Here is a 26730-nt window from a genome sequence, read left to right as displayed (position 1 = left end):
TGTGTGTGTGTGTGTGTGTGTGTGTGTGCAGGGAAGGGTGGGGGGGGATGGAAAACTCCTGATGGGGGGGTATTTTTTGGGGGGGCAGGGGGGCACGAGGAAAGTGAGCTTTTAATTACCAGGGCAGAAGCAGATGTAGCAGAATGGTGCCCCCACCTCTAAACACACACACACACACACACACTGGTTGTTTCTTGGCAGCTGGAAGTCATCAGCTTTGGGGGGTGTGTGCGCATATTTGTTAGGACAGGAGCCTTGAAGCACATTGTTTAAATTTAAAGATGTTCAGCTTCTATTTGCACTTCTTAGCTTGATGATTATTCATTTTCCTCCTCCCCCTTGTTACTGAATAAATCACATCTCTGCTATAATATCCAACTTAATTAATGTCTTTTAATATAAACCAGGTTCACCATCTAAATTGACAGTCTCTATTGTCAATTAATTTGAAATAAAATATTTTTATTATTTCAAGTTTACCCTCATCTCATCTGCAGTCATGATTTATATATGTGATCAGAGGAGAAAGAAACATGCATATATGTAATTTTAATGGTAGCTAAATACCATGTATTATAATGTGGTATTATTTATTGGTGGAAGTGTACTGTATATATTTTGTGCATATTTAATATCACTTTAAAAAATGTTATTTTTATTCTATTTTAGGGAGCCTTTTAAACATCTGTATAAATGAAAATGAAACTGGCTCATTTTCAGCTGTTTCCCCTGTCCCTGTCAAATAAACAAAAATAAAAAATGTATAAATGTTCCATGCATATATTAAATGAATTCAAGATGAATAAACTGAAGGCATTGTTACTACTCCACACAGACTTTGTCAACAATAAAAACACAAGAAAATAGACTTTCCATTATATTTTGAATTATATTATTTTATAATTACATATATATATAAAATAATAGTTTTATTAATTTATTTATAACGATAAAAACATATATTTTTGTATTATATATATATATCAATTTTTAAAAAATCCTTTGAGTGTCAGCATATTTAGTATTAATTACAATTGATAACAAATACAAATTCACTGTCTAATGTAGATATATATTTTTTAACAAACTCCTAAATACAAAGACCAAATGCTCCTGTTAATTTATCCAGAGTGTTTCTTTATTTTGGTGTTTTGAAATACAATGTTAGATTTATTTTTTTACTCCACCCCCCCTCATTATTTTCCACTTGTACAAAACTGATCCAAACAAATGTGTGCACAGATGAAAACACGGTGCCAAGTATAAAATGACTTATCAAGAAAACGGTGCAAAACTTAAAAAAAAAAAAAAGAAACACAATGTCCCTGCACATATAAAAATAAATTAATACTTTGTGTCCAGTCACTGTCAACCTTTTTTTTTTGTCTGGTCCTAAAGATTCACGCACACAAATTGAGGCTTCATTGGCTTTCCTTCACACCAGCACGGCTAATCACAATCACTTATGTACACCAACGGGCCAATGAGAAAGCTTTATGTACACTTAACGAGGTAGAAACTGTGCCACTGAACGCCCCCATGACACACTTCCTCCCCCCTACAAACAGCTATATACAGCCACCCCCACCCCCCCCGCCCCCCCAATCAGCCAAGTAGCTTCAAGCTTTCAAAACACAACACAGAGTAGAAGTCATTAAACGGGTTTACAGCAAGATTCAACTGTATGAGGGGAGAAACAAACAAACAAAACTTTACACAGTAGTACAAAATGTTAAGTTGCAACACCAGCAGGCTTTTTAAAATATATCATCTTATGCCCATTACACAAACAAACTCCCAATAAATAAAAAGCACAATACAAAGTTGGCTTTGATATTAGAGAATGCAGCAGAATAATATTTCCTGGTTTTAATAAAGAGACCGCCAGTCTTTTTTTGTAATCTGTTGCCGTAGCAACGCAGCTTAATTACCAGTAGCATTGTGAAGAATTGGGCTGAGTGACAGGGACACAGGTAAAAGGAAAACAAATCCCGCCTTCTTCCCCCCCCCACCCCCCCTTGGCCTCAGGCACTTTTGGGTTTGGACACTGATTGGCCAGTCCTCACTGTTGTGGGTTTTTAGGTCCTGATAGGCTGGTCCTGCTCGAGAGGTAGGTGCAGCGGGGGGCTCAATCAGGAAGATGAAATGTAATGACTTCCACGTGCTGACAACCAACTGCATAATTTCTCTTTGGGAGTCTGTGCCGTGTGGATTCATGCATCCCTCTGAACATTCAACTTTTACATTTCACTTCCCTGAGTGAGCCCCCTGTATCTGGCCCAGAGAAGAGACAGTCAAAAGCAAGGCTTCTGCGGTGACTGTACGAGGCTTGGCTCCACTGACATTAAGGGATCTACACAAACTGGAGTGAAAGACACTGGGGGAGAGAGGCAGCAACAGCGAGAACATATGGGATATTTTCACAAGCCTCTCGCCCAATATATTCCCCTCGGGATCGCTGCGAGACACATGTCAAACATGCATCTGCTACTGTTAAGTCCTGTGGTGGGGAATTGTAGTTTCTTTTTTTCATATACATGTATTTCTGCTAGTTTTTTTTATAGTTCTGTGTGCGCTAGCTCGTGTGCTGATTTAAGCTGAGGCCCCTGAGAGAGTGAGACAGCAGAGAGACCAGACCCAGAGGGATGTTAGCGTGGAGGATGGAGAAGCAGTGAGAGAAATGTGGAGACGAAGGAAATGATGCAAAGAAAAAAGATGACACAGCAACAAGAGATCGAATGAATGTGAAGAAGCAGGATGAAGAACATATTGAGAGAAATTGAAGAAAAAGGCTGACCTGTTAGTCAACTCAGTTGTTGAGAGATCAAACACACCATGTATTTACCGACACTAACACACTAAGTTCAGTGATATCAAATGAAAATCATATCAACAGTGATCAAATAAAAACCTGAAGCAGCACTAAAGCTAAAAAAAACATAAAATTGAATGGACATAAATAGTACAAATGAAGACAAAATGTTGTGTTAAGACTGTAACCTGAAAAAAGTTGCAAAAAATAAACCTGACGAGGTCGCCGTAGTGCATGCTAATGTATTAGCACGGACCGCTGGATAGAATAATCTACCAGGAACGCAGATTTCTCTGCTGCCAATGTTCTCATCACCGAACCACAAAGTTGACCAAAAGGCTGATCTCCCGAAGACTCTGCATATTTATTTAAAAGAAAAAACAACAGCAACCAAAAACATAAAGAGCATCTGCCGTCATGTCTTCTCTTGCCCCGCGACGCCCACGGCCTTCTCGGCTAGCCGCGGCTTCTGTGCCCCCGAGGCGTGTGTGTCAGCGTGTGCGTGCTGCATCGCCAGGAAGGGGTTGGCGGTGATGGCGCCTTGGCCCTGGCCCTGGGCGCCCGGCAGCAGGTTGTTGATGGGCAGCTGAGCGGAGGAGAGCGGCATGGAGGGGATCTGGGCGGAGGAGGAGAGGGATTGCAGCTGCTGGAGGTCCTGCTGCTGCTGCATCAGTTGGTAGAGCAACACCTGCTGCTGCTCCTGAGAGAGAGAGAGAGAGAGAGAGAGAGAGAGAGAGAGAGAGAGGGAGAGAGGGAGGGAGGGAGGGAGGGAGGGGAGAGAGGAGGCAATAAGGAAGAAAATGCAGGAGAAAAATGAATGATAAAGTGAAAGATTTAGACAAGAAAGGAAACGAGAGTTGGATAAGAAGGAGGACAATGAGGGATGGAAAAGAGCGGAGGAAAGTGGGGTGAGCAGCAGAGGGAATAAGAAAGAAAAAGAGTTAATAAGCTTGGTGATTTAGGCCATTGTCCAAAGGAAAATTGTCGCTCAGTGTCTTTGTGTGTGTTTAACTGTGTGTGATAGTGGTGATGGCAGTGAGTGGTTGCAAGCTTGCCAGTGTGTGTGTGTGTGTGTCGTACCGCTGTAGGTTGTGAGGACAGCAGCTGCTGGAGCTGATGCTGCTGCAGGAGGAGTCTGTGCTGCTCAGACAGCAGGCCGAGCCGCGCAGCGCTGACGAGACAAAAACACAACTCGCAGTCAGACAAACAACACCGTCCTCGCGCTATCAGCGCTGAGCACAATACAATTTAATACAGTTTCAAAACATTAGAGGTTTAAACCCAGGAGACCACCAGAGCAATGACAACTCATGAACTGAACCCGAAGAACGAGCATTTTATATGTATTACTATTTAAATATTAAGGGGGAAAAAAAACAAATTCATATATGAATTCTAGGGTGTCAATCGATTAAAATATTTAATCATGATTAATTGCATGATTGTCCATGGTGAAATCACGATTCAGTCAGTGTGCTGACTTTACCATGACTTGCCCCAAACTGCATGTGATTATCATAAAGTGGGCATGTCTGTAAAGGGGAGACTCGTGGGTACCCATATAACCCATTTTTTTCATTCACATATCTTGAGGTCAGAGGTCAAGGGACCCCTTTGAAAACAGCCATGCCAATTTTTCCTTGCCAAAATTTAGCGCAACTTTGGAGCGTTATTTAACCTCCTTGGCGGCAAGCTATGACATGGTTGGTACCAATGGATTCCATGGGTTTTGTAGTTTCCTTATGATACCATATCTTCCATTTAGCTTTAAAATTGAGCCCGCTACAACTTAAAAATCGCAAATTGTGTTAAATTAGTTGCGTTAAAACAATTTGTGTGAAGTTGAACGCCTTAATTTTGACAGCCCTACTGAATTCACATAACCTTCACACACAAAACATGCAACACAACAATATCTTCACAAAATCTCTTCTGACAGACTTCAGGGTCACAAAGGAAATGGCGCTACAGGTTGTTGTGATGCTGAACCGACTTCTGTCTCACCTGTTCTTACTAGTTGCCGAGCTGCAAGAATCCAACACGCAAGCAAAAGGAAACAAAGAGGAGAGGACGCAGTAAAGTTCACATTCAAACATCTTGGGGAAACCAAGAGATGAGGTGGCCAGACATGCATGTTCCCTGACATTAGGAATGATTGTGGTGTTTTGTCAGTACTTTAAGATGTTGTGGTGACAGAGGGGCAGAAATACCCAAAGTGTCAACGTTAGTGGATTAAAGAAATTGAAATGTGTTCCAGTTGCCTGACAGGTAACGGATTTATTGGGGTGGGTGATATGACACCTCGTACAATGATTTTATTATCAACTTGAAACACCATTTAGCATTAATGAGCATAACATTATACTATGTACAACAGCGTATTTGGGCCATTGTAGGTAAAAAAAAATAATAACGGAGACAGGGAGGGGGGTAATGTTCTGAGAAAAAAAACTTCTATAATATTAGTACTTATGTTCATAAAGAAAGCATGTTTATGTATCTTTCAGGACCTTTGCCTCGCTCAGTTTTCCAAAATATTTTTCTTGTGAATTTATGACTTTATAGTCTCGCAAATCTTTGAGTTTTTCTTGTAAATTTGCCACTTTAATCTCAGAAAATATCCGTGTATTTTTCTTGTAAATTTATGACTTTAATCTTGGAAATTGGAGTTTTTCTTGGAATAATACCCTTCCCAGCTCCGTAATGATTTTTTTTTTTACCTACAATGGCTCTAATACGCCGTCGTACTACGGTCATTCAGTTTTGTTAATGTTTTTTTTTAATTAATTAATGTTTCATAAGAAAAATACCTCAGGATGATTAAAAAGCAGCCGTAAGACGTACCTATTAACGGGCATCGCGACGCCCGTAGCTGCTCCTGTAGTGTGTGCGTGAGGGCTGGCGGTGCCCGCCGGCGTCTGGATCACCCCGTTCAGTGACCCAACTATCCCCCCCATGCCCAGTGCACTGCCTGCACCCAGAGCGCCCATCAGCCCCGCCACCCCGCCGAGCCTTGCTGGTTGCGCTCCAACGGCGGCGACGCCGTTTAGCTGCGGCGGGCTCTGGGAGACGGAGGGAGGCGTGGAGAGAGAGGAGGTGGAGCCACTGCTGCTGTGGCCGCCACATGACGCACCGTCCTGAGAGACAGAAACACCATTAATGATGATGTAGTTCATCTAATTTACCATGTAATGAGGTGGAAAATCACAACATTACCTCGTATAACTAAACTTTACCATCCCTGAACTATAATTAATTCAGTTATTACATTATTGATATGTTACTGCTACGTCTTGTATTGTAGTGCTTGACTACAGGTTTCAAACGGAGTGTGTTGGGAGTTTGTTCTTACCTGAGCTGCCACAGGTAAAGATGAGTCAGTGACTCCGAGCTGGCTTCCTTTCACATCTGCAACACAAATCAATGCAGGTTAAGATTCCCTCCGTGTTAATTTCATCAATTATTCTGCTTCGTTTTGTCTATAAAATGTCAGAAAATTAGTGGAAAATGTCCATCCTACTAATGCTTCATTAAGTAAGGGATAATGTACAGCGAGCCACTTCGCATCGGTGCCGCATCGCCCTGTCAGGGTTTATTTTATAACAATGAGCCGCTAGCTGTACATTATCCCGCTTCTTACACAAAACACAAAAACGGTCCACCAGAGTACGAGATTACTGCACATAGCGTTACATATAGCACCGGTCTGCTATAAAGAACAGACCGTAGAACGCTGACCAATCAGAATAGAGTATTCAACAAAGCCGTGTAATAAACAACTGTAATTATTAATGAGTTAGTTAAATTGTAGAATTTTATTCTCTCGATCGACTAATAGATTAATTGACTAATTGTTTCAGCTCTTGTGTGTGTGTGTGTATGTGTGTGTATGTGCGTGTGTGTGTACCAGAGGAGGCCGTGGTGGAGGTGAAAGGCACTGATAGCTGAGCGCTGAGAAGCTGCAGTCTCTCTTTCTTCATGGTCAGACTTTTAATCTGCTCCTCCAGCTTCCTGTTCTCCTCCTGCAGCTGGTGGAGGGACTTCAACATGCCCAGCACTGAAAGAGACAAAACTGATTGATTTGATTGATTGATCAGAGTATTTGAGTGAAGCGGAGTGGCAGCACTTTCTGCGTTTTTTTTTATTTACTTCTCACCGGTTCTGTGTTGAGAGGAAATTTACAGTCAAATCTGCAGTAATAAAAGTCATCCTGTCACAGTGTGATGAAGCTGTATTGGAGCGATCTTTTCACAAGCGAGGACACGGATGCTCTGACTTTCTGAAAGGCCAGTCCTTCCTTAAGGCAAAACCACGCAGCTCTGCTAAGCCTCCACACCATTTCGCTCAAATACCCAGTGACTGATTGGACAGATGCACTCCACGGGGAGGTCAGAGATCAAGATTGGCTACAGAACAGTGACCCTGGTGGCTGTGCAGACTCAGCGACAAGGACAACTCAGTGAGGAGGCGGATTTGCACACACTGGAACTTAAACCAGATGAAGGACGACCTTTCTAACTAGGCTACCTTCCGTTTTTCATTTTCACTGTATAGATCCCTGAAAGGATGTTCAGATAGGCAGATGACGGACTGTAATCGACAATAACAGATGCAGTTAGAAAGTGACTGAAAAGAGGAAGAGAGAGAAGGCAAAAGAATGATTTGAAGAGGTGGAAATAATGATTAGCTATGGGGCTGGGTATCGAACCTCAATACATTATAAGTACTGACAGAAATGTGCGACACGTACCAAAAACTGGCACTGAACGTCTCGTTAGATTTGTAGCTTTTGAGGACTTTAACTTAGAAAATAGTATTGCTTTGGTGTCGGAGATGAGAGTCAGGTATCGACACTCCAATTGAAATATGTGTGAGCGCATTCTTGTACGTCTCCAGGTGTGTTTTAGTGTGTGTGTGTGTTTCCTCTCACCGTCTCCCTGCGCTCCCTGCTGCAGCAGGAAGCTCTGCCCTTCGTTCCACTGCCTCTCCAGGAGCTGCTCTATGCTGGTGGCCACCGGGGGCAGCGTCTCGCCGCCGCCTCCCCCCGCCCCTAGCAACCCCAGCCCCGGCCCAGGCAACGACCCCGAGGAGTCATAGCGGATCTGCAGGCCACCAATGGGAGAGCTGAATGAAGGCAGAGAGAGAGAGGGAGAGCGTGGATAGAAAGGGAGAGATAGAGAGGTCAATGGGGAGATTAACGACCCAACATAAACGTCAGACAAACATAGACACTGCTGGCTATAAAACTACATCAATTTGTTGTTACAGTGGCCTCTAATGAAAAGGGGCCAGGCTTTCTGTCTGTCTGTGTGTGTGAGGCAGAGAGAGAGGGAGAAGCAGGACATGCGAGAGAGGGAGAGACAGACAGAAGGAAGTGGACTGTCTTGATGCGATAAATCTTGGTGTGTGTGCTGAGACAATCTGTTGAGTGTGAAGGAGGGGAAATGAGGGACAGCAGGAGAGAGTAGAAAGGACAGAAAGAGAGGTGCGTAACGTGGGGAAAAGGCAAGATTTTTCTACTTTTGAATCACACTGCAAACTTAAATACACTCAGATGTCAAAGGCACAGTATTATCCACGTTGGATGCCAAAAAAAATGTGTCAGCTATATTCCTATTAAGACATTAAATCAAGGCATTCAAAATGCCATTAAATGTGCTACTGTCACCATATTCTTCTATCTTCTTTTTAAATGAAATGTCACCCTTTCCCACACACACACAAATGATGTGAAATAATACAGATGCAGTGTAGAAAATAAATAACTAAAATAACGAAAAACTGGAACCAACCTCATCAAGTGAAACTATCCATCCCACAAAGAAGTCGTAACAAACAAAAATGGATTTGCATCATCAATATTCCCATCCTGAGAGATCCATGCAAATACTCCCAAATGAAGGAGATGCAGAAAATCATCAGACTGTCCTTCCATGTGTGATTAAAACCCCAAGACAGAAAAAAAAAAAAAAAAAACTGGAGTTGAAGGATGGTTACCACCTTCAAAAAACACAAGTTATCGTTGGCTGAGAGAGCGAGAATTGCCTGTAGGGGTGAGAGCGAAAGGGAGAGTGTGCATGTGTGTGTGCGAGGAGTGAGAGGAAGAAGAGAGGAGACGAGGGGCCAGCGGAGGGAAAAGCAGAGAGGGGGATGGGTGAAGGAGGGGTGGGGGGGCAGTGAGGAATGTAAATGGCGAGGGATGGGTGGGGTGGGGGGAGCATCTGTGTGTGTGTGTGTGTGTGTGTGTGTGTGTACTCACCGCGGGGTGGTCTTGGGAGAAGCTCTTATGGAGAAGCCCTGAGCTCCGACGCCGCTGCTGCCGTCTCCCACCTCCTGATCTACACACACACACACACACAAAAAAAATCAATTGTACATCTAAGACCAAGACCGCACTAAGCCAGCTAAAACATTTTATGTGTGAAAACGACGTGCATCCACACCAACGTTTTCAGGTCATTTGTGTTATGTAAAGTTCTCTGTCCACACCTGGACAATAGGAAAACGACTAAATCTCTTCTTCTTTGTTTTATTTTGGTGGGTCAACAACAAAACGTGCATCACAGCCAACATCTGGTGAGGAATGAGACCAACAGTTATTCTGCTGAGTCTGCTCTATGCCCTCCTGCTCTCTGGGGTAACCTATACTGTGTTTTAACACAACCAAACTCATGTTAAATATATAAATATATATTTTATTGTTTTCCTGTTTCTGCTGTCAAATAACAGAACAAGCAGAGAGAAATCATTTGACTAGAGCTGCAACGATTAATCGATTACCTGTCAACTAGGGGTGTAACGATATGCCGGTATTGACGATAATTGCGATATTAAAAATGAAATTTTGATATCATGTTAATAATACACATGATAATATTGTGTAAATAATCTAGCATCTCCTAAATAATTTTATATATAAAGTTATGGTAACAAACTCTCTCTTCACCTCCCTACACTCGTATTTTGCATGTAATTAATTTGCCAAAACAGAGAAAAAAAACGCACTATAAACAAAGTTAAAGATTAATGTTAATGATAGCATTATTTAATTATTTTTTAAATTTTCTATAGATATTGCGATAATTTTGTTATTGTGAATTCTTTGGCCACGATAATCGTTTAGTGAAATTCTGGTATCAAGACAGCCCTAATGTCAACTATTAAATTAATCGCCAACTATCTGGATAATCGGTTTGAGTTATATTTAAGAAAAAAAGTCAAATTCTTTGATTCCAGCTTCTTAAATCTGAATATTTTCTGGTTTATTTACTCCTCTATGACAGTAAAATCGACATTTTTCACCATTTTCTGACATTTTATAGACCAAACAACTAATCGATTAATCGAGAAAATAATCAACAGATTAATCGACAATGAACATAAACGTTAGTTGCAGCCTTAAATTTGATTGTGGCTTATACATATTACCTGTTAACCAGGCAAACTGCATTTCCTGCAGAATTGCACTTAGACAAAATAAATATAAATGCAGCTTAATGACTGTATTGAGTGATTGGCTATATTGACATTTAAAATGAGTGATCTCCGAACATCTCAAACATCATATTTAACATTGTTTTATAGGTTTCATAATTGATGGATTTTACAAATTTTATGAGAAGAACTGATGGCTCCAGCTGTAGCACATGGTTACATATAGGGCTGGGCAATATATCGATATCGTATTGATATCGTGATATGAGACTATTAGATTTTGGATATCATAATATGACATAAGTGTTGTCTTTTCCTGATTTTAAAGGTTTCATTACAGTAAAGTGATGTAATTTTCTGAACTTACCAGACTGTTCTAGCTGTTCTATTATTTGCCTTTACCCACTTAATCATTATATCCACAATACTGATGATTTTTTAATAAAAAATCTGTGTTTTTATTTTGTGTAGCATCAATATTCAAACCTACAATATCGTCTCAATATTGATATCGAGGTATTTGGTCAAAAATATTGTGATATTTTATTTTCTCTGTATCGCCCAGCTCTAGTTAAATACAATGGATTTTCAAATGCTCTAAATCTGTGATTGGTGTTGACAGTACATTCACACAGCAATAACGCTCCCAAATATGTCTATTTGGATTTCTTTTATTGGAGTTTTATAACGCTTTGATTAGAGGTCTAATTCAGCCCCTAACCAGGCTTACAGTACAGCACAGTACAGTATATCATTTTCCAAAAGCTCAGTTGTCCTTGTCCACACTAAAACGCATTGAGATAGTTTTCAGATTTATCGGTCTGGAGACTGGCGGTGAGAAAAACGCCGGCCAAAACAAAGAGAAAAACCTGCATTTTCTAAATTTATCCGGCATAGTGTGGACGTATTGTAATACTTGTGGCTCTGCAACCTCTAAAACTTTTTCTCTCTCTTCCTTTGTATCTCTTTCACACACGAGCCTTCATTCAAACTCCATGTGCGTTTCTCCCTCTACCTTCTGTGAGAGTCTCTACCTCCTCCCTCTGGGCCCCTGGCCAGACGCTTCTTTTCATTTTCCTCACTGAGAGTAATGAATCACACATGCACACACACGCAAACGCACACTTTTGCATTTACACAATCGCACAAACTCCCCTCTACTTAAGACAGTCAATCCCAGCTTTTACCCCCGCCAGGTCACCACTCTAGTCCCTCGCTCGCCTTCTTTTTCAAGTCCTTTTTCTCTCATAACCCTCTCCGTCCTGGCACCTCCCTCCAGACACTCAAAAGCAAAGAGAAGCGGCTGCCAAAGTAAACAGGCTACATGCATACAAACACACGCACACCTTGCACGTTTGTGCTCACATGACCCTTACTAGTGCACAAACACAACTTCACGCTTGTGTAGCTGCACACACGTGCTGTACACGACTGTGTGCATAACTTTGCGGTGAGGAAAGAAGGAATGCATTACAATGATTTTCACTATTGATTACAGATTAAATGATTAGTCAATTAATCTATTAGTCAATCATTTTGATAATCATTCCAGTCAATTTTCAAGCACAAATGCAAAATAACTATCTGGTTTCAGCTTTTCAAATGCGAGGATTTTGCTGCTGTTTTATAATCACTGTAAATTCAATATCTTTGTCTTTTGGACAAAAGACATTTGACGGTCATTTTTTAACATTTTACAGAAGAAACGGTTAATCGATCGATCAGAAAAGCAATTGGCGGATTAACTGATAACAGGGCTGGGCGATATGGCCAAATTTTCTATCCAGATATAGATCATTTCATATCTCTATAACGATATACATCCCGACATAGCATGTTATCTGGTAATTCAATAAATAAATTGTCTGTATGAAATAACCGCATGGTAAAGCCTATTTTTGGATACTCCTGTGTGAATTAAATACTTTAAAAGTACTTAATGAGTATTTTCTCATTTAATTAAAGAACTTTTGTGCAAAATGAACATAACAGTTTCAGGGGAAATTATATAGAAAAATTATAATAACTATTTCCAGCTATACACTGAATGTGTTTACATGCATGCACACAAATACAGAGTAATCGGATTAAGACAATAGTTTGATTTAACGACACTGGGGTGTTCCCATAAGCAGAATTCTATCAATTTAGTTTTTCTGAGAAGTTAGTATGTGCTCGTTATGATCAATTTAGACAACATAATTGTGTAATGTGATATCTAGATATATAATTTCATCAAGATATGATTCTATTGAAAAACGATATATTATATTGAATTATCGCCAAGCCCTAACTGAGAATGATATTACAGATATTCAAGAAATTAGTAAACAATTACATAAGAGCAGACAATCTTCACATCGGAGAAGCCTGAATCAGCAAAGGTGTGACATTTGTGCTTGAGAAATTGCTTATAAATATAAAATATAAAATAATTAATTAGTATGCTCATTTTTCCTTATTAATGCTCAAACAAATCTAAAATGCTACTTTTTATTTAATTAAATATAACATTTATCTTATATAAAATCTAACATTTTTCTAAAAGTGAAAAAGTTGCAACCAAACTTTTTTTTTTTTCTTTAGGAATTACACAAAGCTTGCTTGTGTAGACACACAGAACCTGCCTAGTTATCTGTTGCACACACACACACACACACACACACACAGTCTCACACACACACAGCCCCGTGGCCCCCTGTCATTCAGCCTGATTAGTGAGTTGACCTGCAGGTCAGGGTGGATCTGGCTCTGATGACTGCTGACCGGCAGCAGGAACTACCTACCTTCCTCCTCCTCCGCCTCCTCCTCCTCACTCTCAACTCTCTCCTCCTCTCCTTTCTTCTCTCCTCTCGGTTCAACCAGATGTCTTGTATCAGGAAGTAGCTACTCTGATTACTTACTCCTTCATCAGCTCTTCTGCACTGGACAGACAACAAACCACCTATTTTCTACTGCAGGAGCTCCTGAAGGCAGCTACCGGCTTTCTCTGCATCCTCTGTCACACCACTACCTCAACGATCTTCCTCTTTCTCTGACACCGGCCACAGCTTAGAGTAGACTTTTATGTTTTACGTGTAGAAGTGTGTGAGCCCGTGTGCTGTATTTGTTTGTGTTTGTGTGACAGAGAGGACGAGTGAGAACAATCACGCCGTGTAACTGGAGCTAAGTGGGAGGAGCTTGGAAATATCACGAGTGCTGACCCTTGACCTCTCTGTGGGACCGAGGGGGCGTGACCTATCCATTATCTCCCTCTTTTTCTCTCTCTCTCTCTAACACACATGCATACATTTGTCACACGCACACACACACACACACACAAGTCGCCACGTTAGGTATGTTGCCGTACCTGCTGGTGAGGCCTCGGACTGGGCGATGAGGGCCGCCATGGCCGAGTTGGGATTCAGCCTGTTGCCGAACATGTGCGAGGGGGCGAGGTTGAAGACGGACCCTGGCAGCCCGCTCACCTGTAGACAAGAGGCACAGATACGGACAAGAATAAGCCACAAAAAGTGTTTCACTTTGATTGAAATTGTAGTTATAAGTCACTTAGGCAAGTTTTTAGAGATCTTTTTTTTGGGGGGTACATTTTTGCCTTTAGTGAATAGCCGATAGTTTAGAGACAGACAGGAAAACAAGAGGGGAGCGAGGAGCAGGACACCAAAAGTCCCCCCACAATGCAGTTATATGTGTCTTATCTGCGTGGCTATCGGGACGTTTTTAAATCTCGAGAAATGAACACCAATGCCAAACTGCTTCTATAATTTAGTGGAAATATATGTATGTATTTAAAATAATTTTTCATTGAATTAAATACGATTTTAGGGCTACAATTTATGATTATTTTGATGAATTCTTATTTTAATAGTATGGATTTTTTAATATAAATTATTTTCTTGCTTATCAATTAAAATTAACTGTATAAAATATCACAAAAAAAGCAACAAATGGCCATTACAAATTTCCAAAGTCCAACAGTGCAAAACACAAAGTAATTGAATTGATAATGATATAAACGGTAAACAAAAAAGAAAATTCTCACAGGCTGAAACCAGCTGATTTTTGGTGGTTTTGCTTGACAAATGACTAAAGTCAATTCATTGATTATTAAAAGTGTTGTTGATTCATATTCTGTCCATTGTTTTAGCACTATATATTTATTAAACCTAAATAAAAAGTAATTCTTGAGCAGTCGCAAAGCAACGTCATCTACATAAGAGTGGGGAATTTTTGTTTGTAAACTGATATTTAAATCTCATGTTGCATAGTCACAGGTGTTTCTTTGGTGTGTATTTCACAGTGCCAATAGGTTATTTGTATTACATTTTTGGAGAGGTCTGACTGGTATGTTATGAGCCTGAATCCAAAGCTGATAATCAATCTGCTCAATCAATGGTTTGAATTTAAAATCTCTGGTCTCCACTATTGATTCCGCTTTGTCACAAAGCATCTACATATTGTTTCACGCCAGTAAAGCTTATTTGAATGGAGAAAAAAAAAACACTTTACTATCATTTCATGTACAAAAAACATGGATATATTACAGATCCACGGCTCATTATTCTGTTACCAACACACGCATGCACGCGGGGCTCAGAGTGCCTCGACACCCCGACAGTACGCTGACATGCTGACAAAGTGTTTCTGATGCATAGAGTTTAATCCAATTAAGGCATTTCCCAAATAAGGACCGTGGAGTGGAGGGTGGGGTGAGACGGAGGAGAGCGACGGTGGAGCATCAGGGGGGGAATCAGGTCTATCTAAAGGAACAAAATGGCTGACTGTTTTGGTTAAAAAGATACAACTAAAGCAAGTGACACAACAGAAAACATATTGAAGTTACTGGAAGTTGCTCTTCCACATTTTGTTTGGAACTTCCAAGAGCTCTGTAATTTTTGGACAAGCTGAAAAGCATTTTTTCTTTTGAAGTTACTGAAGAAAAAGTTATTATTTGGTGACCAAATGCAATTTTATAATTAACTGATGGGACAGTTAATAGATTAAATAGTTTCCTACAATTTCTGCAGTTTGACAGACGAGAGTTCTGATCAGCACTACAACAATGAGAACATTATTTTTGCAAATGAACAGAAAATAGAAAATTATATGAAAACCTGAACACCAAAATGTTAAAGAAAACAAAACTAAGCCTCAGCATGTTCATGCAAATCCTGCATTTGTGAAGCTTTGCCTGTTAAGATTTAGGGTGCAAAAACTGGAATGCCATAATCTCTTATTACAGATTCATTGAGGTGGTACGTCTAAAATAATACAATTTGGAAAACATCCTGGAAATTCCCATCCGTGTTAAATGTTAAATTCAAAGGAAGAACCTGTACCCCGTCCATTTTCCCACCCTCATTGAAATGACTTCAGATTTCTTTCTAGACCCCCCCCCTCCCTTTCTCCCCTCTTCCTCCTCCTCCTCCTCCCCTCGGTGCCATAATCCTGCCCCCTTTCCCATCAACATTCATTTTTCATTTTCATTCATTTTTCATTCAAAGTCGCTCTCGCACTCCCTTTCTCTGTCCTGGGCTGATAGCCAATAACAGTAGGCCGAGAGTCTGCTAGCGGACTGAAAATAGCAAATGGTCTCTGTCACGCACGCACGCACGCACGCACGCACGCACGCACGCACGCACGCACGCACACTGAAGGAGGCTTGTTGTTGGCGTCCTTCTATAGTTGCGTAATTTCTGCAGACTGGATTCGGTGTGTGTGTCCCAGATGTCCAGAGGCGTGCATCACACTTTTACAAACCAACACACACTTTTTTTTTTTACAATCTGGAGCGACAGGAAGGAAAAAAATATTTCTTTTAATATTAAAGTCTTCCTCACTCTGGCTCTCTTAATGTCTATTTCTCTCTCTCTCTCTCTCACACACACACACACACACACACACACGCACACACACGCACACACACACAGACATGTACAAACAAACACAGCTACAGCCCAAACTCATCTATACACGCTGCAAACAGGCGTGATATCCTGTGCTTCCCTGGGCCTCCCGTCCTCTATAATATGCGCTGAACAGAGAGGAGCGGGGCAAGATGAAGGCCAGGCCAGCCAATTCAAGGCATGAGTGCAACCCCCCGCCCCACACACACACACACACACACTTGCCCCGATCCCTCCCTCCCTCCATCTATCCCTCCATCCCTACTGTGGTGCTTGTCAGATGTCATTACATCACAGGACAACGGAGGGAGAAAAAGAGAAATGGATGGGGACAGAGAGAAGGAAGGTCGAGGGTGAGAGAAAGTGTGTGTGTGTGTGAGAGAGAGAGAGAGAGAAAGAGAGAGAGAGAAAAAGAAAGAGAGGTGGTAAGTGGACACGGGAGAAAAATGGAGTTGGGTGGACAGAGACAGAGCGTGGTCTTTGGGGAGGTTTTGAAAGGATGGACACTGGGGTCAGTGAATGAAGATGAGTTTTTTCTTTCTTTTTGGGGAGATGGGGCAGTGATTACTGGAGGGGGTTGAGCTGAATTAGAGTCAATGCCCTCTCTTTTGAATATAAGTAATAAGAATTTAAGCCAATGGGACACACCAAAAATAATCACACTTTGAGGAAAATTGCAGCCTTGGGTTTGAAAATCAAAATAATTCATTTTGATCTGGATAAACTGTTGCTTCAACATCTGATGTTTAAATGGGAATATGTTTTAAAACAGAGGTTCTCAATCCTTTATCAGGCAAGGACCCCTCACAAGATAGAGAATATACCGGGGACCTCCTCATGTATGTCCCTAGGAATAATTTGACGTAGCCTATTTTTTACACTTCTTTAGTCGTAGTTATGTAAAAGAACACAATTATGAATCATATTTGCAGATTTGAATATAGATTTGTTGGATTAGAATCTAATCTATAAACTATTATAGATTTAGAAATTAAAATATTATTTGTTTAAGTGAAGTCTTATGTAAAAGAAAAATATATATATATATATATACATACATATATCATGATAATTTAAATGAATGAATCTGAAAACTTTTCACGGACCCCCTGGCAGAGTGCCACAGACTCCACTTTGAGAGTCACTGTTTTAACTGGTATAAAACATAGATAAAATTATTTAATGTTCATAAAAAATCCAAAACATTTCAAATAAATCCAAGCAGCATGGATTCAGAATCCACTTCCTGACCTCATGTATAGTGGAGCTACCGTTTTCTCAGCTTTGCCCACAAGCTTTTTTTTTTTTTAACCTTTTCCACATTAAGGGACATGGTGGATCATAATAGTGTGTATTAAAATAACACTGTTTTTTTTCCTGAATTTAATTATATTGCTATTCAATTTCTACTTTTTTCTAAAGAAAAAATATGATTATCCAATATTTCCCTGTGTGTTATTGTTCTGATTACATCCCTACACACATGTACATTTACAGCGATAAAGATGCATCGCTTACAATTATAATACAGACCATAATTCAGACCATGCTCACTAAGGTCAATAGTTGAAGTGAATTATGCAGGAGAATCACAGATGTTTCAATGAAATGTTCAGAGACAAAAAAAAAAAAAAAAAAAAGATGTATTTTTGTGCTCTGATTAAACCAGCGAGATCTTCTACAGGTGCACCCGTATAAAATCAGCTATAGAATAACTCGCTGAGAAAACACAATCCACACAAGGTCAGGACACACACACGGTTCACACATAATTAACATGCGGTGGATTAATAATAGTGCTGAGAGATTTGGCGCGGAAGACGTTTAATTAGTGCGCTTTGGTTTATTTGTGTTCTCACAGTTTATCTGCACTTCAGCTCAAAGATGCGAAAGATGTGGGTGAATGGCTAGACGTAGAGGCTGAATGAAGTGTGTGTGTGTGTGTGTGTGTTTGTGAAAGAAAAAGATGGAGTGTGTTTAATGAACATGTATTTTCATGTATGTGGAGTGTGAGGAGGGCGTTGAGAGTTTTTTTAGCACAGTTTGTGTGTTTGGACTCACGTGTGGGGAGGCTGTGCTGGTTAGCGGTGCGGTGGCAGTGAATGGAGAGGGAGGGGCTAGCGAAGGTGTGGGTTGCGGTTGCTGTGACAACTCGGAGCTGGCTCCGCCAATGGCGACGGCTCCCATCCCCGCCGATGACCCATCGGCACCAGAGAAAACACCTGTGGAGACATCAGAGACAACAAACATTAACAATGTTATTTTCATTTATATTTAAATAATACCATAAAACGATGATTTTAGAGGGAAACTGTTTGACAGTTGATGTTACAGCTACTATAATTATTACGGTATGAAAAGCACTGGTGTAATTAATTGATTTATGATGGCTCAATTCCATTTAGCTATTTCAGTTTCATGGTGCTGGTATGCGCATGCTGGTTAGTAGGGCTGCAACTAACGATTATTTTCATTGTCTATTAATCCGTTTATTATTTTCTTGATTAATCAATTAGTTGTTTGGTCTATAAAATGTCAGAAAATTATGAACAATGTGGATCAGTGTTTCCCAAAGCCCAAGATGACGACCTCAAATATCTTGTTTTGTCCACAACTCAAAGATATTCAGTTTACTGTCATAGAGGAGTAAAGAAACCAGAAAATATTCAAAATTAAGAAGCTGGAATCAAAGAATTTTGACTTTTTTTTTTCTTAAATAAAAATGACGTAAACCGATTCATCCATTATCAAAATAGTTGGAGATTCATTTAATAATTGACAACTAATTGATTAATCGATTAATCATTGTAGCTCTACTGGCTAGAAAGAGACAAATTACTGTACCAGAGCGTGAATCATTTACTGCGATAGAGGAACAACTAAAATTAAGTTTTAAACAAGACGCAGATTTGTTGACTTTAACCAATTTAATGCATCATTAATAAAATCAACAAACGTATTGCATGCATGATTAAGTACGCGGGCTTGAGTAAGCGGTCAGATAATTTGGTTTCTTTATGATCGTAAAAACTCCAACAATTATAATAAACTCTGTTTCAAACGTACAGAAACACATTCACATTAAGCTTTTACAAATAAAGACTAGGGCTGCAACTAATGATTATTTTCATTGTCACTTAATCTGTTTCATATTTTCTCCATTAATCGATTAGTTGTTTGGTCTATAAAATATCAGAAAAAAGAACTTTGTACTAATTCTGATAAAACATTTTATTCAGCCTATTAAAAATGGTGAATATTATATATAACAAAATATGCCCTGGCTATAAATCACCAATGCAAACATATTGCTCTATTTTCACACACCCATACGCATGCTCTATTCTCTTATCTCTTTGCTTTCTCCCCCTCCCTCCCCCTCACACACCCCTGTGCTCGCCCACTAACCAGGGATAAGCCCTGCCCCTGCCCCCCTTTGACCCCAGCAGAGGAGGGAGGAGGGGGGGAGGACAGGGCCCCTCAGCCCCACAAAAGCCTGAATGGCTCAGGGCAGCACACATTCACTGGGGGAACAAGAGATCTTTGTGCCAGGAGGGGAGGGGTGGAGGGAGAGAGAGGGAGAGAGAGAGAGAGATAGGAGCACTGCATGGGCCTACATACTATTTATAACGCTTTGTAATATGCACCAGAAAAATTGATACCCAAAGCAGCGCTGCCGTGACTCAGGGGGCATGAGCTGCTGCGAGATTTTTAGCAGCTGGATTAGAGGCCAAACCAACAGTTTATCAAAGTTTAGCTCGAGCCATTGATGAAATGAGTTACACACAAAGGGATGGTGCAAAAACAGTGAGAAAAAATACAGGTTCATTTTAATGCATATTGACTTCAGAATGTAAGAATAGAGAATAACAATAATGCAAAAAATGATTTACTTTCCTGAATTAGATAAACTAAAGAGTTTACGTTTTAACGGCATCTATAAACCAAGGTGTAAATTGGTTAAACTTTGAATTTAAGGCATTATATTTATTTTAAATATTGTCACTTTAAGGTGAAAACCTTCTTGCTCCAACTCTCAGGTTTTAACTGAAAAGCAGGATGACGTTCCCGAGCAAAAATCCCGCAACCCTTGTATTAATAAAACTTTTTTTTTTTTTAAACAAATTGAATAAACTGAAAAATGTGTTGTGTTAACAACAAGGCTGGTTTTCATAGTTGCTGAGGAACCGCTATAGTGGAAGTGTAGTTTCTCATTAACTGCAGCCCTCTATCAAATTTACAAAGAATGTTATCTTAACAAACTGATTATCGTTTGAATTACTACTTTTGTTGGGAATTAAAACTTCCCAGAGGATAACAAATAAAGAACAAAAAACATTACTCCACACACACAAGCTTAAAAAACTTAGACTCTATGATCAATAACGTTAAGCCCCTGAAGCACGACTGCCTCCATCGCCCGACCTTACTGTTCCTTTTCCCTTCCTGCTCAGAACGTCTGTAAGCTGCAAAAATATCCACCTTGATTAGTTCAAGCTGGTATTATCTCCATAGGAAATCTATGTTGTCTATTTAGGGAAGGTTAAATCCAATCTAAAAACCAAGTGGATGGCATCATACTCTGTTACTAAACAGCTGAATCAGTGCTCTGAATTCTGTGTTTGAGGGAAATTTCCAGCTAAGCAGCAGTGTGATGCTGAAGCCCGGTAAAAACTGCAGACAGTCATTTAATCATGTTTAAAACAGGAATGTAGAGACAAACACTGAATACCATCGTGACAACAGAAAGATTTATTATTCTGAGAATTTTCTACCACCAAAGATGACCAGAAATGTATTCAAACATCACGGCAATGTGTAGAGGGAGCAGAGCCACATCGAGGGCAGTCAATGCAAGTGTGTGTGTGTGTGCTTGTCTGTATGCATGTATAGCATAATGTATGTGGGTCTGCCACAGACTGGTAAAGCCATATCAGTTCCAAAATCAACAGTTTGGGCAGACAACCAAATTCAAGAGTCTCTGCAGTTACATGCAGTTAGGTTTCAAATTGAGGTGTGATTGAACTAATGTAAATGCAACTGAAAATATATATTTTTCCCCATTTACTTATTCGGCAGTTTATGGATGAGGATCACACACACACATATTTGCTAATAAGCATGAAAGAACTGTCACTTTAAAATTGTTTGTCAATTTTCAGATGTGTTGTTTGAGGTTTTCTGAATAATTTGTGTGTGTGTGTGTGTGTGTGTGTGTGTGTGTGTGTGTGTGTGTGTGTCTTGTTTTTCTTCAGCTTCAAGTGTTTAACAGTCTTTGTTTTGGATGAATTCCCTGTTCTTCAAACATACTTTTAAGCTCGATCCACCACAGTGTTTGCTGCTCACACTTGTTAAATATACTGATTAAAACTATATTGCAAAAAATAAATAAATATAATTATAAAATAAAATAACATAAAAAATAACAAAAAAAAAAACAGAACATTTTGAAATTTTTAAGTAAAATTTCCTAGAGCCCAAATTGTTTTTTAATCATCCAAACTTCAAATAATTTATTGTAATGCAGAAATGTAAAGGTTTCATATATTCCCCGAATATTTCCCTGGTTTTCACAACTTCCCCTCACGTGTTTTGCAGTGAGACCAAGTTGCTGATAATTATGATTCCACTGGGATGAGGAAAAACAAATCACAGCTGAAGAAATCTTTTGAAAAAACAATAAAAAAAAAAAATCATATAAATGAGCGAATAAATACACGAATAAACAGCAATAAGCGTCTTATGCTTTCTCATCTCTTTTCTCACACACACAAACACACACACTCACTCCCGCTGGTCTGAATAAATTCATGTCCACCCAACATCTTTCCTCCCCCACACACCGAACCTACTGCGCTCCACCGGCTCGTCCGTCCCATCAGTGACCCCCCTGCCGTCAAACATTAACCTAACCAAAATCTAACCCCCTGCCTCTCCCCACCCTCCAACACATATCTATCAGGCTAACTATCTATCCATCAGCACGGTGGAGTCAGCAGACAGGATGGAGGGGGGGAGATAAACGCCAAGGATCCTCCCCATTACTGCCCTGCATTAACCCTCAGCTAAATATTTACAGTAGGAAGAAGAAGAACACACACACACACGTATAATGCACAGCCATACATAACCGCCACTGTCTAGCCTATCTTCTGCCACCAGCTGTGGTCAGAAATGCCGCCACTGACTGCTGTAGGGAAAAGCACCAAAAACTGAGATGAATCACAAAACTAAATCATCCTCAACCACCACTGCTGCAAATAATTATATTCACAACGCAAACAGTCCTCATGTTTGACTCCCCAACTCATCCTCAAAGCAACGCAAATATAAAATATCCACTACACACACGTTTGAAAGCGTGACTGAATATCAATATTTATGGATAGACACGACTTGTGCTTACACTATTAGCAACAATACATTGGAGGGTTTGCAGTGATAAAATCATTTCAATGTGTGAGACGGCCAAACGTATAATCGCTGCATTTTCATGTTGCTTTTATAACACGTTTCCTCCCATCAACATAAAATTGATAAAGTAATAAATATGTAGAAGGAAATTTATGTCAAGTCATGATTAACCCCATTAAATTGGGGGTAATGATAAGTGTATAAAGTGGCTGGCATAAAGCTATGATTCCACTATAAAATAATAGTCTGCAACTGAATGCATGTGCAAGCACACAAAGACTATAACACCAATTTTTATTTAAGTTTTTAGCTACGTATATTCAAAAATATGTAGATCGAGACAGTCATACCGTACAAAGCAAGACATGTTTAAATCAGAATCAATGTATTGTTGCACTTCTTCCTAGCAACCACATCATTTTTCATACTTTAACTATACTGCGATGAAGAAAAACAACATAAAGAACTGCTGCTGTTATAGATTATAAGTCTTACAGTCTTTAATGCACTAACTTTTTTTTAAATATGTACACCGTCAATATAAATCCTACATGCTTTACATACAGTATATAGACATGTACACATGTACATAATCATCCAGTCCATGTATATCCATTCGGTATTTATTTCTATGCACCATTTGTATTTTTTTACACTTAAAGAACGCTCGACTTGTTTATAGATGTTTTTATTTTATTCTTATGTTATTGTCATTGTTACACATATTTCTTTCACTACTTGTATAGATGACAGATTCTTTGCCTTTATTTGTCCAGCTTTGTTGTCTTTGTTCCTGGCTGTTATTTCTATGTCTGTGTAAGTACATTTAGAGAGATGCATAAAACCGGAGTCAAATCCCTTGTATGTACAGTATGTATTTGGCGATTAAAAACGGATTCTGATTCTAATTACTACCGATGCTCCAATCCAACAGTGCTTTGTCTAATATTCATTATAAGTTTTGAAGGTTAAGGACAAAAATAATTTGTAGATGTAATGAACTGTTTGAAAGAGTAGTCAAATTGAAAAATACAGTATAATAATATTTTAGGATTAGGAACCATAAAAAAAAACGAAAAAAAAAAAAAAAAGGCTCCGTAACAGACAAAGAAACACAAATGTCTCTTATGCAAGCGCCTTGTGTAAATAAGGAACAAATTGGTGATCAGTATCAGCTGATCATATTGATCAGTGATGGATATTGGCCATTAGAGCATCTATTTTCTTCATTTGGATTTAATGAGCATGTACACATATATGCATTGACTCTGCAAACACACAAACACCTTCGACTGCACAAAGCATCAACAGGTGAGACGAGGATTTAAAGGATGAGCAGAAAGCAGGTGAGAGACAGCGACTGAGAGGAAGGTGAGAGAGAGAGAGAGAGAGAGAGATAGAGAGAGAGAAACAAAAGGGCTGTAATTCTGTAAGAAAGGGGAGATGTGGGGATGTGGGGATGTGTGGGCTGTACTTAGCCATTTCCATCAGCAGAGGGGAACTCCAAAGCATAAAGACAGTTGCCAAGCAACAGAACACGATGAAAGAAACATACAGACCACTTCCACGTGTGTGAGCAAACAGCACATAGAGCCGTAGCTCTGACTCGCGCACACAAGGAGCCAATAACAAAGGTGTGTCAAATCCTTCCCATTTGTGATTGTAATGTTAATACTTTGCTGCAAACAATTTCTGTTTGAATTCATCAGCATTTAGTGGTGAGTGACAAGAAAGCTCCATGAGTCAGGAGCTGGACGTGAAGAACAAAAACTGCAACAGTGATGCCACACATGAAGCCACTTCCCTTTTAGTCATTTTGATGACGCTATGGAGAACACGATGGGACACAACTTCTCTGTCTAACGGGACATGGATGCTTGAATTAAACCAGCCTGTTTCCTCATTTTTAGCTGCCAACAATAACTTCATAATTTCTGGCTCTTTGTTTAGCAAAACTGTGCAGATCATTTTCCTAAATGCAGCCGATAATGACAGACAGATGGATCTGAGAGATCTCTCATCATGAGAGCTTTCAAAAACTCTTATTATCGTTGTGACACAACGGGCCTCATGCAGGAAGTGATATGACGACAAATTTCACCAATGTTTTCTTATTTTTGCTCTTCTCTTGGGTAAGAGGAAATGTTATGGGTGATCGAGAGCACTCTTACTGAGATAAGAGGAAAAAAACATCTTGTTTTCACAGTATACAAATTGTTTGTCCAACACAAGGAAAGTTTTTAAATTTGAGGAACATGAAACATTTATCATATAATCAAATTTAGATTATTATATGTTTTAGAGTAATTATAATGATTGGATTTATAAAAATGTGGGCTAAAGAAATTCTATTCGTCAATTGATCCTAATTTTCCTGAAACGTCAGTACAGACGCTCTGGAAAATCACATTTACTTTGTTTAAGTTTATTTAACAGTACCTTAGTGTCACTCCTGCTGAAGTTCTTCTGACAACCTTTTTTTTTGTGGCATCTCCAATTATTGTGCCTATGCCAGAGTATTTGCACACGGCACAACACCTGCCCTTTTATAGTGTTTAAGGGGCATTACCTGTGCTAATAAGCAATTGAACACGCCCCCTTTTATTCATGATCAAGTGGGATTCATCATTCAGCATCACATGGGTAAGAGCAGATTTGGATGGTTAAGAATGTTTGGTGCATCTGGAGTTGACTTTTCTTATTTTTTCCACTTAGCAGAAAATTAAGGGAAAATATAAGAGAAATTTAAGAGAATGTTGCTGCATGAGGCCCATTGTTGTGTTTTGTGTGTGTTAACAGTTTCCTCCTCACCTGGCCCAGTGGTCGTGGAGCTGCTGTTGCTCTGCAAACTCCCATTCCTGAGGAGCGACGGGGACTTCTGAATCCCACCGCTGACACCCATGACTCCCAGCCCCCTCTCTCCTCCTCCTCCTCCTCCTCCTCCTCCTCCCACCCCCACTCCTAATCCACTGCTGGATACTAAGCCCGGCCGGCCCGTGAGCGTCGAGGACGAAGAGGAGGATGGGGAGGCGGTGGAGGAGGAGGAGGAGGGGGTGTTGGCCGTGGAGGAGGTGGGGAGATTCAGGGAGGGAGCCGGCTCCGGAGGCTTCACATCCTTGGTGAAGCAAGGTCCAAATCTGTTTCGCCAGTTGCCCTTCTTTTTCTTCTTCACCCCATCATCCCCTCCTCCTGCCGCCGCTCCTCCGATCCCCGGCGCTGAGCTGGAGGGTTGGGGCCGTTTGTAGCCGGCGGACCCACCGAGGCTTGTCGTCTCGCTGGCTGTGTGACTGTGGGAATTCTCATACAGCTTCCCGCCCACTGAAATGATAAGAAAGCAGAACTGAATATTCAAGTATAAAGCCCGCGGCCTCTTGGTGTTTTGTTGTGGTTTGTTGGCCATCAAAGAATCTACTTCAAGAGGAGAGCATAACCTGCTTCATCAGTTCTCTTGTAAATTAGGGCTGCATCTAACAATTACCACTACTTATTATTAATTAATCTACTGTACAGCTGCAACAATTAATAGATTAGTTATCAACTATTAAATTTAATTAATTTTGATAATCTATTAATCGGTTTGAGTATCTTTTTAAGAAAAAAAAAGTTAAAATTCTCTGATTCCAGCTTCTTAAATGTAAATATTTTCTGGTTTCTTTACTCCTCTACCACAGTAAACTGAACATCTTTGAGCTGTGGACAAAAAAAGACATTTGAGGACGTCTTATTGGGCTTTCGGAAACACTGATCAAGAATTTTCACCATTTGACATTTTATAGACCAAACAACTAAATCGATTAATCGAGAAAATAATCAACATATTAATCAACAATGAAAATAATTAGTTTAAGCCCTAATCTACTGATTACTTGCTCAAGTAACATTCCTTAAAAAACTGTGGCATCACTGTAATAATGATACCAAAAATGTGACCATGAAAAAGGTATAAACCAGGGCTGTTAAAGTTAACGCGATAATAACATGTTAACGCAAATTTGTATTAAGGCCACTAATTTCTTTAACGCATTAAGGCAACTTGCGGTTTTTAGGTTGTAGCGGGGTCAGTTTTAAAGCTAGAGTGAATATAGACTGGCATCATATGAAATTAGAAAACTTAAGGAATCCATTGGTACCAACCATGTCACACGAGCTTGTCAGGAAGGAGGT

At 39.9% G+C, this 26730-nt stretch overlaps 1 protein-coding gene across 4 annotated transcripts in view; it reads right to left on the bottom strand.

Annotated features, from left to right (window-relative positions):
* Positions 1 to 1116: 1116 nt before the first annotated feature.
* mllt10 (MLLT10 histone lysine methyltransferase DOT1L cofactor) overlaps positions 1117 to 26730 on the bottom strand; it is a 55426-nt gene continuing 29812 nt past the window's right edge. For 3 of the 4 annotated variants that reach the window (XM_037756560.1, XM_037756563.1, XM_037756564.1), the window contains 11 exons: positions 25378 to 25884; positions 18214 to 18374; positions 13596 to 13713; positions 9072 to 9150; positions 7743 to 7936; positions 6720 to 6869; positions 6165 to 6220; positions 5657 to 5949; positions 4817 to 4837; positions 3893 to 3983; positions 1117 to 3512 (listed from right to left, as the gene is read on the bottom strand). In XM_037756560.1, the coding sequence (XP_037612488.1) occupies positions 3228 to 3512; positions 3893 to 3983; positions 4817 to 4837; positions 5657 to 5949; positions 6165 to 6220; positions 6720 to 6869; positions 7743 to 7936; positions 9072 to 9150; positions 13596 to 13713; positions 18214 to 18374; positions 25378 to 25884 (1955 nt within the window). In that variant the 3' untranslated portion in view covers positions 1117 to 3227. The remainder of the gene's footprint in view (positions 3513 to 3892; positions 3984 to 4816; positions 4838 to 5656; positions 5950 to 6164; positions 6221 to 6719; positions 6870 to 7742; positions 7937 to 9071; positions 9151 to 13595; positions 13714 to 18213; positions 18375 to 25377; positions 25885 to 26730) is intronic. The other variant, XM_037756561.1, reaches the window with a different exon arrangement.

This window comes from Sebastes umbrosus, chromosome 21 (assembly GCF_015220745.1).
Source record: "Sebastes umbrosus isolate fSebUmb1 chromosome 21, fSebUmb1.pri, whole genome shotgun sequence".
Lineage (NCBI taxonomy): Eukaryota > Metazoa > Chordata > Actinopteri > Perciformes > Sebastidae > Sebastes > Sebastes umbrosus.
The sequence above is the reverse complement of the archived record's forward strand: the minus strand, read 5'-3'. Positions and strand labels throughout refer to the sequence as shown.